The sequence below is a fragment of the Palaemon carinicauda genome, chromosome 32 (assembly GCF_036898095.1).
Source record: "Palaemon carinicauda isolate YSFRI2023 chromosome 32, ASM3689809v2, whole genome shotgun sequence".
NCBI classification, from domain to species: Eukaryota; Metazoa; Arthropoda; class Malacostraca; order Decapoda; family Palaemonidae; genus Palaemon; species Palaemon carinicauda.
In genome coordinates, this window is record NC_090756.1 from 16,194,162 (window position 1) to 16,214,455 (window position 20,294).

The following is a 20,294-nucleotide window of genomic DNA, read 5'->3' on the forward strand; positions in this document are numbered from 1 at the left end:
CGAATGGCTCGCGCCTCCCTGTCTGGTACCTTCCAAGACACCTTCGCCAGAACAGTGTCTCGCTTCCAGAGCACCCAATTAGCTGTTAGTGCGAGAGACTGATATGTCAATAACCTAAGGGTTTTACCCCCGGAGGTAATGAGGTCCCTCAGTATTTTCTCCATCATGGAGGCTTCTGCTGGCGAGAACCAGCCTGGGGCCGAAGAGGCTCTACCGTCTGAAACGCCTTGACTAAGGATGTCTACTGCTGACTCCACCTTAAGGGGCCTGGGCGTCGTCCCGCTGGTACATAGACTTTGCCTTGGGGTCTGAGGCCCTGGAGCAATTTTGAGGACCTCTGGGTTTTGGGGGCCTCGGCATTGCTGGCCACTACCTTGCCGACATACTCCTGCTCTAGGACTAGATCTCGGGCTAGAGGAAGTGCTAGGGACGTCTTAGGTTGGGAGGGAGTCTGCATGATCCTCAAAAGGCTTGACTTCCAGGAAACTTCATCCGTAGCCGCAGGTTCCGCAATTTTGTGGTGCCTTCTGAAAAGGCTAACCACTCTCCTATAGACGGAGTCCTCCGTCAGGGAACCCTCCCCTCCGTCAGCCGAGGACTCGTCTTGGGGCCGGGGAGCTGGGTTACTGGGCACGCCGACTGGACGTCTAGCTCTTTGGGGCCAGGGGCGCCGTCCTGCCAAGGTACTGGATTTCATCTGCGGGGACGTCCGCACCAGGGGCCTGGGTTAACGCAGGCAACGCTGGTTCAGCGGGGACTCTCGTCCGCCCAAGGGCTCTGGGTGCCGAGGATGCGGTTCCCGTGGGCTGACCCGACAGCGGGAACCGTTCCTTCCGACCCGAAGGTCGCACCAGCTGGGCTGGTTCGGCCAGGCCGCCCGACAAGAAGCGCGTTTCCCCCCGCTGGGGGGGGTTAACCGGAGGCTTCGGGGACTTACGCTTACCTGTAGAGTCCTTCCTACGGCTTGATCTCGAGGAGCCGGGTCACCGGGCACTCCCCATCGGGCGCTTCGGTTCTGGAATACCAGGCACTCCCTTGCGGTGGTACCGGTCTTCCCCGGCGGGAGCTCCGCACCAGGTTCGGGGGTCAGAACCGGCATCGCCGTGCCGTCGAGGACTACCGTTCGTGTATTCTCTCTGGGGGACGCGGACGCGGATCCCCGTGGGCTGACCCGACGGAGGGAACCGTTCCTTTAAGTCCGAGGGCCGAACCAGCTGTGCTGATTCGGCCAGGCTGCCCGTAAAGAAGCCCGGTTACACCCGCTGGCGGGGTGAACTGGAAGCTTCGCGGCCTTACGCCTGCCTGAAGAGGCCTTCTCGCATTTCTCCCTGCGAGGGTTATATCTGCGTCTGGAGGATGGCCTTCGTGGTGAGAAAAACCCTGGGCTGCCGGTCCGGGGATCGCTGCAATACAGACCTGGGAGGCTCCTTCTCGGCGAGGCTATCGGCTGCATTAGAGACTGAAAAATACGCCAAGAGACTGGAGAAGAATTAGTGACATTTTTCCCCCACATGGGGTCATCAGAGGAGACGTGCCCTGCTTGCACCAGGACTCCGTCTCCCCACACACTCTCGAAAGTAGTACTTACCTCGAACTACTTCTTAGGAGTTATCTTCTCCACAATAGACCAACCTCGTCTCCTACTCTGGGTAGGAGAGGGTGGTAGGGAAGCTCTGTCAGGCGAGACGCCCGGCGCTAGTCTTCTTAGGCGAACCCTTCGTCGCCTATTTCTTCTTGGTGCTATACCGCACCCACTCAAACTCCTGGGGAAGAGCAATGGGCACTTCCCCGCAACTGACTTACCTCGTCCCCTACTCTGGGTAGGGGAAGATGGCTGTATAAGAATCTCTATTCGACAAGGCATCGGGAATTAAGTGGCAAGGAGAGGCTCGTCTTCCTATGAGCCTCTTGGATGTATTCTTCCTCTTAGTGCCGAAGTGCACTCACTGCACTACGTTCCAGGACTAGTAGTCCTGACACATGGTTGAAGGGGAACATAAGCTGCTCCTACACGGCTAACACCGAGGATAAGGGGAGGAAGAATGATTTATTGTAAAATTGTTCCCTTCAGCTATTAATTCCTTGAAGGAAATCAAGGAATACTGCTCCATAACGCACACAACGCATGACACAAGCACTTAAGGAAATGAATTAAACACCGGGTAAGCACACGGTTGAAAAGTGAACGCACAGGAACACTTGGGAAAATACACTGGAAAAAAATGCCAGTTGCCACGCTGGGAACACGTGGAACACTAAACGCGCACAAAGGGTCGACAGAGACGAGAGCGAGGTGTGAATACCTCGCGACCAAGGAACTTAATGAGGAGAATGACCTAGAGAGGCAGTGACCTGCCCTGATCCTGCCCTCGGGGCGCATTCCTTGGCGGCGGGGGTAGGCCTATGTAGAGAACGGAGTAGGGGGGTAACGGCGCGAAAACCTTGGTCGATAGAGAGGAGATCACAAGTGACTCCAAAGAAAGTAGTTCGAGGTAAGTATTCGTGTTGGAACAAACTTATTTTATCAAACTAGTCGAGAGTTCGTTGAACTGTGCTCCTCTTTTCTTTAAGGATTACTTGATAGGGAGCTAAATCATATCAACAATAATCTTTTAACTATATGTGAGCATAACCGTGATACCATCGTGACCTTGAAAACAGCTGACACAACAAAACCAAAATAAAAAATTGGTAATTGCTGTTGTTAAAATACATCTTGAATTGATAATTGAAAAGTACAAAAATTATTAAACGAAGTTTAGATACTCAATTTAGTTTATGCATTTAAGAGAGTTCTTATGAAATTGTCTAACTTATTCTTGAACTCGTTTACCGTGTTACTGTTCACTACATCCGCTGGAAGTCTATTCGAAGTACAGTATATGCTATTTTGTATGTAAAGAAATTGCCACATTGAGTGGTGTATCTCTTCAATTCCAGTTTGTATACGTTACCCCTACTGATTTGTGCTAAGTGTAAATAGATTGTTGTAATCTAAATTTGTTATTCCCTTAAGAATTTTGAATGCCTCTATAAACTGTCCCCTTAGTCATCAAGTTTTTAGAACAAATAAGTTAAAACGTTCCATCCTCCGTCTATATCCAAATTGCCTTAGTGTTGGAACTAGTTTGGTGATCCTATCTTGTGCTGCTTCCAGTCTACTGTATATCCCTCTGAATAGTTGGAGCCCAGAATTGGACTCCGTATTCTAGATGGGGTCTTACTAGTGATGTGTACAGCTGTAGTAGTGTCTTTGTTTCTGTATTTGAATTGTCTCTTTATGTAACCTATTAGTTTTTGTGCTTTCTTTTCAGCTTTTATGCTCTGTTTGGTAAACTTTAAATCCTTGCTGGTAATGATACCGAAATCTTCCTCCAGGTCCACATTTTTTATTCATTACCCAGCAGTCTTTGATACTTGTAGCGGTCAGACAAAAAGTCAAACAACATAACTCAAAAAGGGATTTTGACGAAGGAAAAATCTATTTCTGGGCGAGGAACCTGTGTCACCCAGTGAAATGCTCCTTAAAGCACCATTTCAAAGGTATTAATACTGCTAAATATATCAGAGAAAAAAGTTGCATGGAATGCCAGGAATATACCCAGCTCGCTCACCCCTAAAGGGTGTCGGTATTAAAAATGGGCAAGTGATACCAGTACCAGAGATCCCTTTCCAATCAGACTTCTCCCTCCTCAAAATCCCCCGTTACTACGAGGTGTCGTTCACTACAGCTACTGACCCCCCCACCACCACCACCACTACCTATCCTTCTCCCATCATTCCTTGTTAGCACCTGTGAACGTTCGGACGTGTTTTTTGTAGCTCTGTGTTAGTTTGTGTTTTTGAAGATGTCAGGCATTTTGGAGATCCCTGCTCCCAAATTGAGTACAGTACAGTGATACCTCTGGATACGAAAGTTTCTGCTTACGAAAAATTCAGGATACGAAAAGCGATACAAAGATTTTTATGCCCCAGTATACGAAAAAATTTTCAGGATACGAAAAGCTTACGAGATCCCAACTCGTTGCCGAGAGTACAGTACCTTTTTTTTCAGGGTATCAACCCTTAATTTAGGTGTACAGGTAACAATACACCTTCACTGATCCAAATGCTTTACATACAGTACCGTAACTTTTATACAGTAGTAAAGAAAACGGACCGTTTTCTTAGGGCTTGGAGGGGATAACTAGGCTATAACTACATTATTGAATAATTTCATGGTGGTTTCTGGAATGGATTAGGCTGTTTTTAACAGTTGGGTTAATTATTGAATGATAGAAATGGCTGCATTGTATGTTTATTACTACAGTTTAGCGTGTTTATGAAAGAAAAGGTGTCTTTTCGTAAGGCTTGGAACGGATTAGGCTATTTACATGTAAAACGCGACTCAGGATACGAAAAAATTAGCATACGAAACCGTATCCTGAACGGATTACTTTCGTATGCTGAGGCATCACTGTATTATATTTGTCTGTTTGGCATTTCTAGGTAGCGACACACGTTCATTTAATAACCTTGTTGGTTTTTCTCTCAGCCGCTTTGTTGACGCTCCCTTACGGGTGTGTCTGCGGCTTTTTGGTGTCGCTTCCTCGGGATCTCTGTTTTGTAAGACTTTCTATTAGTTCCTTATACTAATTGTAGTCTTATTTTTGTGTTGGATTTTTATTTTTCCATGTTATTTTTGACAACCAACGTAAATTCGAAACCGGCTTAGCTCGAAACAACGTAAGTCGAGGTATACCTGTAATTGTCTTCACATCTTTATTAATAGTATGTTATTTAGTATGAAGCAACTTAGGTAATGATTTTCATTCTTATACAGACTATAGAGGTTGAGAAATGTCCTGACATATGTGTTAGACCTCACAAGTATTTTATTTAGTGTAGAGCACTATTTGTGGAATACTGTACGTGGCAATATTAATTATGTACTGTAGTTGCCTTCAGAAAGTAGGGAATCTAACAGTGTACAGTACACGCCTTTGGTTTTTCACTGGTAATATTAATTATGTACCGCACGTGTTTCACACGCATACGCTGTAATGGCATTTTCTTTTTTATTATATATCTCGCTCTACTCCTCACTGTTAACTGAACCTGTTTAGGCCTTTCTTTTCAGGAATTATTTTGTTTGATTATTTGTCACCTTATCCTGGACTTGTTGTATATAAACTTGCTATTCTCTTAAAATAAAGTTAGTTGCATTCACCTCGCCTCTCGGTTACAACTTAATGACTCACTCATACACTGGTCCAATGAGGGAAAATGAGCCATTAGGTTTTAACTGAGAAGCAAGGTAAATGCAACTAGCTTTATTTCAAAAGATAATGAGTTTATATACAACAGGTTAAGGATATGGTCACAAAAATTCACATAAAATAATTCCTGAAAAGACAGGCCTAAACAGGTTCTGTTAAGTGAGGTGTAGGGCAAGATATACAATAAAAAAGAAAGTATAGTTACAGTGTGCGAGCATGTGTGAAACACGTGCGGTACAATTATGTAGTTGCCTGCCGAAAATAAGAAACCTTACAGTGTACAGCACGAGCCCTTGGTTTTTCACACGAGGCACTCGTCTTTGCTCTTAATTCAAGGCTGCGAGACCCAAATACACAGATGTCAAGCTATTTATAAGATAAGATGGATGACACTGTATATTTGGAGTGAATTAATACCATTTTACTTTTTACCATTTCTCTTATAACTCGTAAACATAAACAGCAGACAAATCTCAAATTTACCCTTTATAGTGCAGGATCATCAGTGCTCCTTGCTTACTCCAGGGGACTCTTCATCACTATCTTAAGGGAAATGCAATCCTTTTGGCTGATGTTTTACTAATAAGTAGGGTACCCAGAAATTCATAATGCTTCATTCCCATTTTCTTGCAGCTACCAGGCCCTAATGTTTATGGAAAGGGTACACCTAAATTCCATTTGTATTCAAGTGATAAATTTTTTAATATTTTTTCCTTCCTGAGTTGGGTATAATGGGTTCTTTTACCACTAGCTACAGTATTGGTAATGTTACTCCTTTAGTAGCTAAACATGTGGAAGTGGGTCTAGCTCTGTTGATTACAATGAAATTACTATATCTCCTGCATTACCTAAAGACTTTGATGGCTGTTTTTATTTAAAACATCTGCATGGCTAAGCTGAAAATAACCAAGCTTTCACTGGGATAAGGCTTGAGTCATACTAGAGAAATCCTAATTCTGGTTGTAAGGTTCCTATGAGTTGTAGGTCTGGACTTTATTGCAGCATCTGACTATAGTAACCAAGAGGCCCTTAGTGAAAGTTTGAGTGATATATCTTGGTATTATTGAATTTTTAAGTAACAGCATAGAGTAGTTGCTATGGACATTATGGTATGTGGTTAGGCCTTGAAAACAAGCTTGTTACTAATGCAGATGATTCTAGACTCTTCATACAGCCTATTTTCCGAGTGCTGATTCTCTTAACAGAGGTTTAGTTCCATTAGTGCATCAAGAAAATTATAGGGATTGAATTTTTATCAATTTGAATACTAATCCAAAACTTTGCAGTTGAAAAAGACATCCAGACACATGATTTACTCACCTCCTCTTTCAATTCCGACAACTGAGCGACAAGATTATCTACTAACACCTGAGTTCGATCGAGTTTGGCGTTGAGACATCGAACTTCATTGACTTCGCCCTCGGTTTCTCCGATGCTCAAAGACATAGCTCTCATTCGAGGGAACCAATTTAAATCTTTATCCTGAAAATATGATTGAAATTGCTTTCTCAAATGTTTCTTTTCAGCTGAAAAGGTTTAATGCTCAGGTAGACAAAACCTCCAATGTGTTATGTAAAATGCTTTACAACAATTGATAATTTTATTTCTGATATACAATATTTATTGCAAAAGAAAATCTGGAAAGCCAGCACGTACCTGTACTAAAGTATAGACGTAACTTTCAGGTCCAGTGAATTCTGTTGGATCTTTGACACTGACGTGAACGTAGAAGTACAAGTAATGCCACATGTTATGTTCTCGCTTTATGTGGTCTTCAAAACTTACGGCCTTGTTGTCAAAACTGGCACGCTTCAAACCTAGAAGTGAAGATTCGATATATGACCAGATTCCTTGAAATATTGGGAAATATTCAACTGCACGTAACCCTTTGAACACCAATCGATGTATTCTGTCAGGATATCTGTACTTTACTGTATTCTCTTCAGTGGCAATGGACATAATTTACATTCTATTATTACTGTACAGTACTATAGTCAATTTCTTTTAGCGATGCAGATTTGCACCAACTCGCAGCGGTGCCCTTTTAGCTCGGAAAAGTTTCCTGATCGCTGATTGGTTGGACGAGATAATTCTAACCAATCAGCGATCAGGAAACTTTTCCGAGCTAAAAGGGCACTTCTGCGAGTCGGTGCAAATCTGCCTCGATAAAAGAAATGGACTATAGTTTTTTTTCCTCTTATAATTTATACGTATGAAAACTTGGCACAATATGTAATACTATATATCAATGGAAGGAAATTAATTTTACTAGGTGATAAAGTTGTAGTTATATCTAATAGTATTTGAGCTAAGATGAGTTCAGTAAAATGTTCCCAAACCAGGCAGGGGGTCGAGTGCCAGATGTTTTTGTGAGGGACTGGCACTCAAAGGGTTAATACTCGACTAACTACTGTTGATGGAAACATTAAATGAAATTCAAAAGTATAGGCTAGAGTTAGCCACATCAGATAATACAAACTATAATCTTAATAATTTGATTAAAACTACATACTTGTAACTATAAGAAAAAAAATTCAAACAATTTGTATATTTATGTGCAGACAGAAAACTTACCACAAATGAAGCAAGAGTTCTTTAAAATCTCTTCAGAGTTCTGCTTTTCACTTCTGAGATCGGCAAAAGTATCGATGATGACACCAAAGATGAGATTGAGCACAATGATGATAACAATGAAGAAGAACAACAGGTCATATACAACACGAGCAGCGAATAAGTTTTCCTGGAAAGATGAAAATAAGAAAAAAAAAAATACTCGTCTGAAAACTATCAGGTTGTGAATCTGAATCGGCACAAATCTAAGAGAAATAAATTATTTTAATTCTTCTTCACCTAAGACATGATTATAATGAAGAAATAAACAATTAATTCACTTTAATTAAGGACAGTAGTTGAATTATTCCATAAATCAACTCTGATAAAACGATTCATTTTTATAGCAATGCAAAAAATACTTTAAATGACATGTATTACTTCAATTCCAGCCTCCTGATTTTTTCTAATTTACTCTAGGAAAGAACATTGATTTCCTTTTAAATTACTATTTAACATAACAGCTAAGAATATTCACTTTGTCTCCCTTTTTTCTACCCTCTTTTTTCTAATTTCCTTTAGATCAAAGTAAGGAAACAACATAGATTTCCTTTTCCGTCACTATTCAATTTAAAAGCCAAGAAAATTATAGAGAAAACACTTTCTCTAAGCACGTATAACCTGGGAATCTCACGCAATCTGCGTCAAACTGTATAAATAAAATTTAGCATCCTACACAACACGACAATTGCGACTGCAGTACTTACGGTTTTTGACGGAGCCCTAAGGATATCTCCTATGCCCCCACCACTCCGAAGACCATGATTGAGGGTTGTGACAATGCACATGATTAAGGTTGAGCAGGCCTCTTCTTTCATGTCCTCCACTTCCAATAACATTTGTCCCTTGCTTTCCAAGGAAGCCAAAACATCCTTGCTAATACTTTTGATGTCTGGAAAAACAAGAGGGATAATCATTTCCAGGGAATCTTGGGGAGCAAAACTTTTGAGCTTGAAGTACACTTTATTATTATCATTATCATTATTATTATTATTATTATTATTATTATTATTATTATTATTAGCTAAGCTACAACCCTAGTTGGAACAGGATGCTAGAAGCACAAGGGCTCCAACAGGGAAAATATCCCATTGAGGAAAGGAAACAGAATAGTATGATTGAGTATACCCTCAAGCAAGATATAACTAACCCCAAACAATGGAAAATCATGGTACAGATGCTATGGTACTACCTAAGATTAGAGAATAATGGTTTGATTTTGGAGTGACCATTAATCTTTTCATGCAACAGGTCATCTCTCTCTCTTATGTAAATAAAACAAGTTACTCTAGTGTTATTTCTATAACAGGTGAACATAGTGCAACCTGGCATGCACAGAAATTCTATTAGCGACTTTGTGCGAACAAGATGTCAATTATCTACTACTTATCTATATAATTCAAGCACACATATTTTTTGTATATTAATCCTTTCATGGCCTCTCTCCCCAACTACTTTAGAGGCTTCTAAATTGTACACCATTTTCACCAACCTATATATTTTCCATATCAGTAAAATTATCTCTCCTCCAAATTATACTAATATTTTCAACACTTCATAACTGCATTTCTCGTCATTTAATTTTGACTGATTTGTCTTTTTCATTTGCATTTAATATATATAATTCTTTACAATAAAAAGTTTCAAAACAGATAGATATATCCTGTACTTGTAAATTTAACTATGTACTGTGATGCATTACATCACGAAGGATATGAATTACGGAAATAAAACTATCTCCCAGTTATGCCTCATGCACATGAAAAATAATTCCCAATACCATACACCAATCACAATAAGATTTAAGAATAGTTTTGTACACTGCACACCAAATAACCAAATAGAAAATTTATTCCTCACTTACACTTCTGGTGAGCCGTTTCTTCCTCTGTACAATCAGCTCCAATCTCACAGGTCATTTCAAAAGATTCATCTACTTTGCTAACGATGTCTTCCTTGATCTGATCTGAAAATAGCAAATAAATTTCAATGCCAAGGTGATGAACAGTTACGTAGTTGTCTTTAGCAAAAACAATGCTGTAATGGAGAGCTTATAAGCTTTTGTTTTAAGATAAGAAGAAGTACCTCGCATTTTCTATAATGAGGGTCTGTTACATTTAGCTGAGTCTACAAAGACATGGTATCTGTGATGATGGCTCTTCTAGTTTTAAAATTACCAATAATGCTCTAAAGTTATCAACTATTATGTAAGGTAACAATACATACCAATAGTCTTTCATTGGTACAAATTATAATGAAAAAAAAATCTTGCCCTCCGAAGTACAGTAAATAAAACTACTATAACCTAGTGGTAACTTGTACACCGTCAGACAAATATTATAATTAGTAACTTGTAAAATTCTATTTTGCATCTCAAAGACAAATTTTGCATCTCAAAGGCAATATACAGTTGGGTTGTGAAGATGAATAAAACCAATGAATAGTAGAAGAATGGAGTTCTTAACTTGCATAGGTATTTAGTAGATTCTATGAATGGAAGCCCTGCTGCTTCCTCCGGTGCCTTGGATGACCGCGGAGGTAGCAGCAGTAGGGGATTCAGCGTTATGAAGCTTCATCTGTGGTGGATAACGGGGGAGGGTGGGCTGTGGCACCCTAGCAGTACCAGCCGAACTCGGTTGAGTCCCTTGTCAGGCTGGGAGGAACATAGAGAGGAGAGGTCCCCTTTTTCGTTTCATTTGTTTGATGTCGGCTACCCCCCAAAGTTGGGGGAAGTGCCTTGGTATATGTATGTATGTATGAATGGAAGGATAGATGAATTATACAGAAAATCTTTTAGAATCACACAATATGACAAGTTTGAAGGATAAAGCGGTCCTAGCAATAAATTAAAATGTATGAAAGAATTGCATAGTGTACCAGAATATCGAAAGAATCTTACCCCATCCAACAACTTTATCAGTGACGTCTACGATGAAGTCGTTTCTGAAGAACATGTACCCTATTATGGAGAACATGTACACCAGGATAAGGGCCAACGCTGCCGTCAAAATGATCGACCAGCCGTTACGTGTCACTGACCTCATCACGTTCAGAAGTGTTTCTTCTCTGTATACTACGTCAAATAGCTGCAAGACAAATACAAGACATACTTAATCAGTGGCATTTTTCAGTCAATACTGTAAAATCTAAATAAACCAATTTGCTTTCCTTTTGAAATTACAATTGAACATGATCGACTTAGGTTTGCCCAAAAACCATCCTTCTTTTGAAAAGAAATTTTACGAATTAGTTTAAAAAAAAAAGTAATATGAAGGATTTGTTCTTGAACGATACCATTATGGCAAGTGAAGTCTCAATATTATTCTAAGGATAATGTACTAACCTACAGAAAAAAAAAAATAAAAGAAATGAATCATGGAAATAAAAAAACATTGTATTGTCCCGGCACTACTCAGAGGATGCAAATTGTATCCTTACCTTGCTGCAATATGTACCAAATTCACAAAGCAAATTGTACAAATTTTTAATGATATTATATTGGAAGAGATAAAATAGAAGGGATGGAAGTCAAAATACAGAGGACACTGAAAATCACTATCAGTATAATTTTTGTCCAATAAAAAACTTTTTTATTGATACTTAAATCTTATAGTGATAAAATTACAGCTATTTAATTAATTTAACATTGTTATTTATTTCAATCAATTTTTTTATTATTTTATAGTTTGTCCTTTCCTTTTCTTTCCACGCTAGGTTATTTTCTTTAGAGGTCCTTGAGTTTGTAGCACTCCCTTTCCGATTAGGGTTGCAGATTGCCGTATAATATTAACTGAAAATTAAGGTTTTGACAAGATTTCCTTAACTGATTTATTTCCAAAACAATTCTCTCACAATTGGTTCAAGTTTAGACATTTTTCACAGTGAAATATTTATCGACTTACCAAAACGCAATAGCAGAAAGGATGCACCGAAAGTCCCAAGACACAGAAAATGAGATAGACTATGTTATATAACAATTCTGTGTCAGTCACTTGCTGCTCTAGGCTCTTAGCAAATGTTCCTTTGTTTCCCATTATGCTGACTAGGTGTATCCCTTTGATCAACACCTGAAAAATGTAAAACAGATAACTAATGTCATTAAATTTCTAAGACATAAAAAAGTAGATCAAACGATTTTATGTTACTGGTAATATGAATTTGATTATAGTTTATTAATACAACATATATTTAGCTGTGTAGTAATTAATCTTTATTTTTCTTCAATTCTGTGAATATTTACCTTAAAAATCTATTGCTTTTCCATTGAAAAAATCAGACTATTTTGAGCAATAACATCATCACTTACATTGAAACTCCCAAGCAACCACAAGGTGGGTTCCGGCCCGACCGAGAATATTAGGCGGATGATCGTGATGGAACCGAGCAAGTAGTAAAATATAGTTTTATTTGGAAACATGAAGAGAATGGCAATCGCAATTAACAGAATAATCCACACCAATCCATTCATGTGTCCATATTCAACTGCAAGAGGAAAGGGAAAAAAAAACTTCAGACATTATACATCCAGCAATGCTAGTCACAAAAAATGTGAATCTTGCACGAAAGATTTGTTAATGTGTAAAATAACAATAATGTAATCCTAGTAAGAGAAGCAGAATGCTACAAGCTCTGGGAGAAGGGACTGGATGGTATAAGAAAGACAAATGGTAAAAATAAAATGCAAGGGGAAATAACAGAAAAACAATTACAATAATAAAAATTTATGTGAAATAACAGAAGAGGTGTATCCGATGGGGAATCCTATAGTGGCACTAATTAGTCAAATTTGAAAGTTTGAAGGAAAAAAATGAAATATAGAGGATTCCAAGGGATGCTACAAAGACCCTTTAGTGCACTGTTTGAGGTGCAGCTTCCTAGGGCATGTTTTGTGATCTACGAAGATCTAAATCTGTAGGATTACGAGCATGCTTCAAAAGAATGACTACTCGAGTAATCTGATCTGACATGGAATTATTATTATAACGACTTCATAAGAAGTGTAGTTCATGATAGTTTATAGATCAGGTAAAAATTAATAAAACATTCCTTCAAATAAAACCCTTTTCGGTACAACTCAACCGACAAACATAAATGACTAGTCTCAAATATACAGTTTTTGGTGATGAAAGAACAGAATCTTCTTTTGTCAAATCTGATGGCTTTGTCACTTATTGACCAAAGAAGGAGGTCACCCCTTTGGCAAATGTGGTTGGAACAGCAAAAGCAATTTGAAACTATAAATGACTACAATAAAAGATTATGAAATATATCGAAATCAGTAAGTTAAATAACACATATAAAATGAGACATGTCAACCTGCTCTATAGAAAAAGAATTGCGACAAGTTTCCACTGATGTAATAGAATTGGAAATTCTATCCTACTAGTTAATTGTGGAAGTGGTAGATCTAAGACTCAAATATTGCAAAAAAATTTAACTTTGGGTATTGACAAAACACATGAAGTTTCCATACAGAAAACAACAGCCTGTTCCTTTGTCTATAGTTTAGCTTATGCATATGCCTGAATGCACTTCTTTCACTTTCAAAACCTAACATACTTGGACTGCTGTAGCAATCCTTAAGGGTCTATATAGTTTATCACAAGCCACTAACTGCACCCACTTAGCATTCTATTTTACCTCTATTTCTTTCTTCCATCTTACTGTCCAACCTTTTTCAACTTTTACTTCATAGAACAACTGAGGTATTTTCCCCACCTCAGCTCTGATTGGCCTTGGTTGCTTTCAGCACTTTTATTACAAGGTCTTAATTCTAAAACTAATAGAAGTGCCCTACTACATTAGTGTTCATTCTTATTATTTTCTTCGCTAACAGATTACAAAGAACAGTATTCTTTACCTACTCGTTTACATCATAAGACTCAATACTACACAGTATTCTAGAAGTTTTATTCCAGCTGTGATCAAGTTGTGGTATGATCGTCCTGATCAGGCAGTTGAATTGGTGGAACTTCAAAAGTTTAAAGTTGCAGTGAATGTTTTTATGATGAACAGGCTGACATAAATCTCTTTATAGTTTATGTATAAAAGATCTATTTTAATGTTGTTACTGTTCCTAAAATATTCTATTTTAATTGTTCATTACTTCTCTTGTAGTTTATTTATTTTCTTATTACCTTTCTTCACTCAGTGTTAATTTTCCCTGTTGAAACCCTTGGGCTGATAGCATCCTGCTTTTCCATCTAAGGTTGTAACTTAGCTAGTAATAATAATCATAAACATGAGCTTTTGTCTTGAAAATAACCCAATTTATTATCCAGCTGTTATACCCTAGAAAGATTTAGCTGAAATTTGGCATGTGAAAATAATTGGAAATAAAGCTATACGAAAAAGTAAAAAAATTAATATGTCAAGGACACTGGATCCACTCCCCCTGCCAGATCTTCCCATTAAAAATATTTCTAATGTAGATGCAGCAGATCATTTTATATTCTACATGCCAATTTTGACAATGAAGTTCCTCACATCTATCTGTTCAGTAAAATTTATTTGCTGTGAGTATAAAAATCTTTTAAAGTAGTATCAATTCTAATTGAATATTTGCATTAATTCAATCTGCTTTATTTTGAATGCTATTTTCTCTCTTCACCTCCAAGTTTCCTCAACAGAACACATTCACAAGTCAACAAAATAGCCAAATGAGTAAATGAGATTAGGAATTCCACAAGCAAAACAACATTGTAAGTCCATCCTAGGAGTTAATATAACCTTATTTAATAGTTTCAAGCTCTCCTAGGAGTCAATATAACCTTATTTAATAGTTTCAAGCTCAAATTACTTACGTGGTGACTGATTAATAAACGGATAGAAGAAAGCTACGACGAGATTTATCATGAGAGCCAACAAGAAGAGGAGTTTCCCCCAGAGAGACATATAATTACTAATAGTTGATAACACAGCCTGACCTGTAAAGAACAATAACACATTTGACACAATTCAAATACACTATAGGAACTATTTACCTACTTACTGATTTAAACTATATATAAAAGGAAAACCTAAATAATGTATACTTGTCATCTATCAGTACAGTACTAGAAAAATATATTTTCTGTATTTTAATGTAAGAACTGAAAAAGTTATTATAATAAAAGATATTAACCCCTTGAGCTAACCCTACACCAAATAATTTGAAATTCAAGCTCCATCCCTCTTTCTTGGACATTTTACATAACTTATCTAACCAAAAAAGCTATAAAAGACAAGACTTTATAAAAACCTTTTATCATATAGTTGATTAAATCTAATATCCAATGATATACTGTACATAATGTACTGCATAATGTCAGGCATTTATAAAAATTCTCACACCAATAAATGATATAAAGAGAAATAACTGGTTTTCAAAATGGACAAAATATGTCCAATGGCACCTAATAAGTTAAGAGTTATGATCTCGTTTGCTATATTTAATTAATGCAATAAAACAGTATTCTAATGCACTAACTCCAAATGGTAATACAGATATAGTTAAATTGCATATAGATAGGGACAGGTAACCTTATCTTGCACATAAAATTAAAAGAAATAAGAAAGATCTTCAATGAAGTAAGAAAAGTACTGTATCAAAAAATACATAAAATTATACAACAGCATACAAATATTGAGAATGCAATTATTGATATGCACTAGTTTTGTTTATATTTGTATTTTCCCCATTGCTTCACAATTAAAAAACTATGCCGTTATGGTCGAGTGTAGATAGAGGACATAAGAGATACAAAAGGAATTAGTGTAATACATTTTCTCAATTCATGAACAAATTAGCCCTTACTTTTCAATTTCTTTTGCCACTGCATTTCAATAAACATATCATGGCACTTCTCAAAGAAATCAGTCACTTTCGACCCCTGCTCGTCCAACTCTGCCGTATAATACACCCTGTGCTTGGTCTCCGGTGTTAAATAATTACAAATCTCTTGGATGGGGAAGACAATCTGTTCCATCGTCCGATCGCTTCTTACAATCTGAAAAAATATCTTTAATAGATCCAAGAACTTCAACAGCAGGAAAGAATCTTCCTTGATATAACACCTCGTCATTAATTTCTCTTTTTAAATTTTGCGTTTGCAACCTGATGATCTTCGGGATGATTCTAATCTCTGTTGGCTGCAGAGAGGGATTACTCAACATATACGGGATGTCCCCAATTTACAAACATTCAGAGAAACACAAATCCAACTGAAATTATAAATCTCAGATGTATCAAAATGTTATTTTCATTAGTAAAATAAATTTTTGAATATACTTACCCGATGATCATGTAGCTGTCAACTCTGTTGCCCGACAGAAATCTACGGTCGGGATACGCCAGCGATCGCTACCCAGGTGGGGGTGTACTCAACAGCGCCATCTGTGAGCAGGTACTCAAGTACTTCTTGTCAACAAGAACTCAATTTTCTCCTCGGTCCACTGGTTCTCTATGGGGAGGAAGGGCGGGTTCTTTAATTCATGATCATCGGGTAAGTATATTCAAAAATTTATTTTACTAATGAAAATAACATTTTTCAATATTAATCTTACCCGATGATCATGTAGCTGATTCACACCCAGGGTGGTGGGTGGAGACCAGCATACATGTTAACAAAGAAGCTAAGTATCCCGTATTTCATTTTATTAGTTATTCAAAATAACAAACATAAAATAAATAAGTACCTGGTAAGGAAGTCGACTTGAACCATTACTCTGCCTTTTTTAAGTACGTCTTCCTTACTGAGCCTAGCGGTCCTCTTAGGATGCTGAACGACTCCTAGGTGCTGAAGTATAAAGGGCTGCAACCCATACTAAAGGACCTCATCACAACCTCTAATCTAGGCGCTTCTCAAGAAAGACCGGCGTCAATGACCTCAGATGTCAGGATGCCTGAAAACTTTAAATCAATCAATCAATCTCAAGAAAGAATTTGACCACTCGCCAAATCAACCAGGATGCGGAAGGCTTCTTAGCCTTCCGGACAACCCAGAAATATTTCAAGAGAAAGATTAAAAAGGTTCTGGAATTAGGGAATTGTAGTGGTGGAGCCCCCACCACTACTGCACTCGTTGCTACGAATGGTCCCAGAGTGTAGCAGTTCTCGTAAAGAGACTGGACATTCTTAAGATAAAAGACGCGAACACTGACTTGCTTTTCCAATAGGTTGCGTCGATTATACTTTGCAGAGATCTATTTATTTAAAGGCCACGGAAGTTGCAACAGCTCTAACTTCGTGTGTCCTTACCTTCAGCAAAGCTTGGTCTTCCTCATTCAGATGGGAATGAGCTTCTCGTATTAACAGTCTGATAAAATAGGATAAAGCATTCTTTGACATAGGCAAAGATGGTTTCTTAACTGAACACCATAAAGCTTCAGACGGGCCTCGTAAAGGTTTTTTTTTTTTTTTTTTTTTTTAAAAAAGAACTTAAGAGCTCTTACAGGACATAAGACTCTTTCTAGTTCATTACCAACCATACGATAAGTTTGGAGTATAGAACGATATTGGCCAAGGCCGAGAAGGCAGCTCGTGTTTGGCTAGAAAACCAAGTTGTAGAACATGTAGCCGTTTCGGATGAGAATCCGATGTTCTTGCTGAAGGCATGAATCTCACTGACTCTTTTGGCTGTGGTTAAGCATATCAGGAAAAGAGTCTTAAAGGTGAGATCTTTCAGGGAGGCTGATTAAAGTGGTTCGAACCTGTCTAACATAAGGAATCTTAGAACCACGTCTAAATTCCAACCAGGTGTAACCAAACGACGCTCCTTCGTGGTCTCAAAAGACTTAAGGAGGTCCTGTAGATCTTTATTGTTGAAAAGATCTAAGCCTCTGTGACGGAAGACTGATGCCAACATGCTTCTGTAACCCTTGAAAGTGGGAGCTGAAAGAGATCGCTCTTTTCTCAGATATAAGAGGAAGTCAGCTATTTGAGTTACAGAGGTACTGGTCGAGGATACGGATACTGACTTGCACCAGTTTAGGAAGATATCCCACTTCGATTGGTAGACTCTAAGGGTGGATGTTCTCCTTGCTCTAACAATCTCTCTGGTTGCCTCCTTCGAAAAACCTCTAGTTCTCGAGAGTCTTTCGATACTCTGAAGGCAGTGAGACGAAGAGCGTGGAGGCCTTGGAGTACCTTCTTACGCTTGGCAGATGTAGCAGGTCCACCTTTAGGGGAAGAGTTCTGGGAACGTCTACTAGCCATCGAAGTACCTCGGTAAGTTATTCTCTCGCGTGTTAACTTTGTCCCATCGTGAGAGGCGAACTTCTGCAGTACCTTGTTGACAATCTAGAACGGAGGGAATGCATATAGATCTAGATGATACTAATCTAGTAGAAAGGCATCTAAAAGAACCACTGCTGGGTCCGGGATAGGTGAGCAAAGTATTGAGAGCCTCTTGGACATCGAGGTTGCGAAGAGATCTATGGTTGGATGGCCCCAGGTGACCCAAAGTCTCTTGCATACATCTCTGTGGAGGGTCCAATATGTTGGAATTATTGTCCCTTCCTACTGAGACAAACTGCTAAGACATTCAAGTTGCCTTGGAAGAAATTTGTTACTAGTGAAAAGTCTAGACCTGTTGAACAGGAGAGGAGGTCACTAGCGAACTCGCACCATATCAGAGAGTAGGTCCCTCCTTGCTAGGAGATGAACATCAAAGCAGGGAGTTGTCCGTGTTGACCTCCATGACTTCGTCTTGAAGGAGAGACCTGAAGCTTTTCCAGGTCAGACTTACTGCCAGAAGCTTCTTGCAGTTAAAATGCATTGTCCTTTGACGCGAGTTCCATAATCCCGAGCATTCCCTACCGCCTAAGGTCGCACCCCAGCCTACGTCCGATGCGTCTGAGAAGAGAACGTGGTTGGGAGTCTGAACAGTCAGGGGAAGACCCTATAAAAGGTTGATAAAGTCCTTTCCTCAGGTTAGACCAGACTTATCTTCCGGAAACCGGGATCGAGACCGCTTCTAGCGTCTTGTCCTTTTCCAGTGAAGAGCTAGATGAAACCGAAGAGGACGGAGGTGTAGTCTTCCAAGTGACACCAAATGCACCACGGATGACAGTGTCCTAACCAGACTCATCCACAGCCTGACAGGGCTGTATTCCTTCTTCAGCATCTTCTGGATGGATAGCAGGGCTGGGGATTGATCTTCTTGTTCAGCCATGTCCTCATCAGAGGGTTCCTCATCCGAAACTGATGAGGAAACGGCAACGGAGTGGGCAACGTCTGACTCGCTGAATCCGGTCGCACTGGTGGATGCGTGACGGAGCCGGACACAAGATCATGGTACTGCTGCACAGTCTGTGAACTGTCAACCATGGGGAAGCGAGGAAGAACAGCGACAACCCAAAACTGTCTAGACTGTCTGGGTAGTACAGACAACCCCTTATCGGGTTGCTGAGGTTGCCGCACTGCGTCACAACAAGACACCTCTGCTGGTTGTTGAACGTCTTCCCAGTGACACACTGAACGTCCACAACCACCTCCGAGAGTAGCATAACATCAACGTGCGACTGTCAACCCACACTGGGTCGCACCGGTGGAGGAACCATCTCAACTGGCGGACGTGAGTAGGATACCTCAGCGTCCGTAAAAAATCCTCTATCAAGGACTAAGCTTGGACTGCATGTCTTGCAACCAAGCCCAAGGTCTATGGGAGCAGGTGTGGCAACAGACGGGGTTAGCGACTGAAGCGGAACCATTTACCCTCCCTGGAAGCATGTTATGCTTAAATAAAAGTCCATAGGAGGCTAAGCAGCTTAAGGCTCCTCTCCAAATGACAGAGTCCTCAAGGGAATATCAGAAGGAGGGAGAACAGCACTTTCTCATCTACAGGAACCATATCCGAGAAAAGCTAAGTTCTCTCAGTGAGGGTTTCACTGGTGCAAAAGCAGCAGACCAGAAGGCAACGTTATGAAACTGCTTGACAGTCTGTGAACTGTCAAAAACTGAACTGTCAACCACAACAGGAGCGTGAGGACATACAGCACTGGTGTATAAGTAGCAGACCAGAAGGCAACGTCATGTAACTGCATGACAGTTTGTGAGTTGGCAACAACTTGTGTGGGGAAGCCTCAACTCCTGCCTGACTAGTTTGCTGCTGGCGAGTGGCGGTAACCACAGTGTGCTGCGGAGGCTGACACACCGTGTCAAAACACGGCAGCTTGTGGTAGCTCCCGCACGGCAACGGAGTGCTCTGTGTGTGGGAGTCATCATACATCTGGCAGGGTTGACTGTGCATGGGTGGAGGAGCTCTCACAACAAGAGTGTGAGAGCAGGAAGCCATGCCGGGCGCACAACCGTGGGAGGTGTAGGCCCACGGGTGCATCGTCAACCTTCTCCGCAGTCGGAGTGTGGGAGCTGGCAACAACAAAAGCAGAGTGCTGGTGCGTGGGAGGGGCTGCGGTGGGTTGAGGAGCATGCGGTATGGTATGCAG

At 39.8% G+C, this 20,294-nt stretch overlaps 1 protein-coding gene across 1 annotated transcript in view; it reads right to left on the reverse strand.

Moving 5' to 3' along the window:
• The window catches only part of Itpr (Inositol 1,4,5,-trisphosphate receptor), a 232,608-nt gene that overhangs the window by 6,629 nt on the left and 205,685 nt on the right, over positions 1-20,294 (reverse strand). Inside the window, 10 exon segments of the mRNA XM_068356085.1 lie at positions 6,579-6,740; positions 6,915-7,075; positions 7,833-7,998; positions 8,576-8,760; positions 9,733-9,834; positions 10,768-10,954; positions 11,771-11,935; positions 12,175-12,350; positions 14,672-14,794; positions 15,664-15,856. Of these exon segments, the coding sequence (XP_068212186.1) occupies positions 6,579-6,740; positions 6,915-7,075; positions 7,833-7,998; positions 8,576-8,760; positions 9,733-9,834; positions 10,768-10,954; positions 11,771-11,935; positions 12,175-12,350; positions 14,672-14,794; positions 15,664-15,856 (1,620 nt within the window).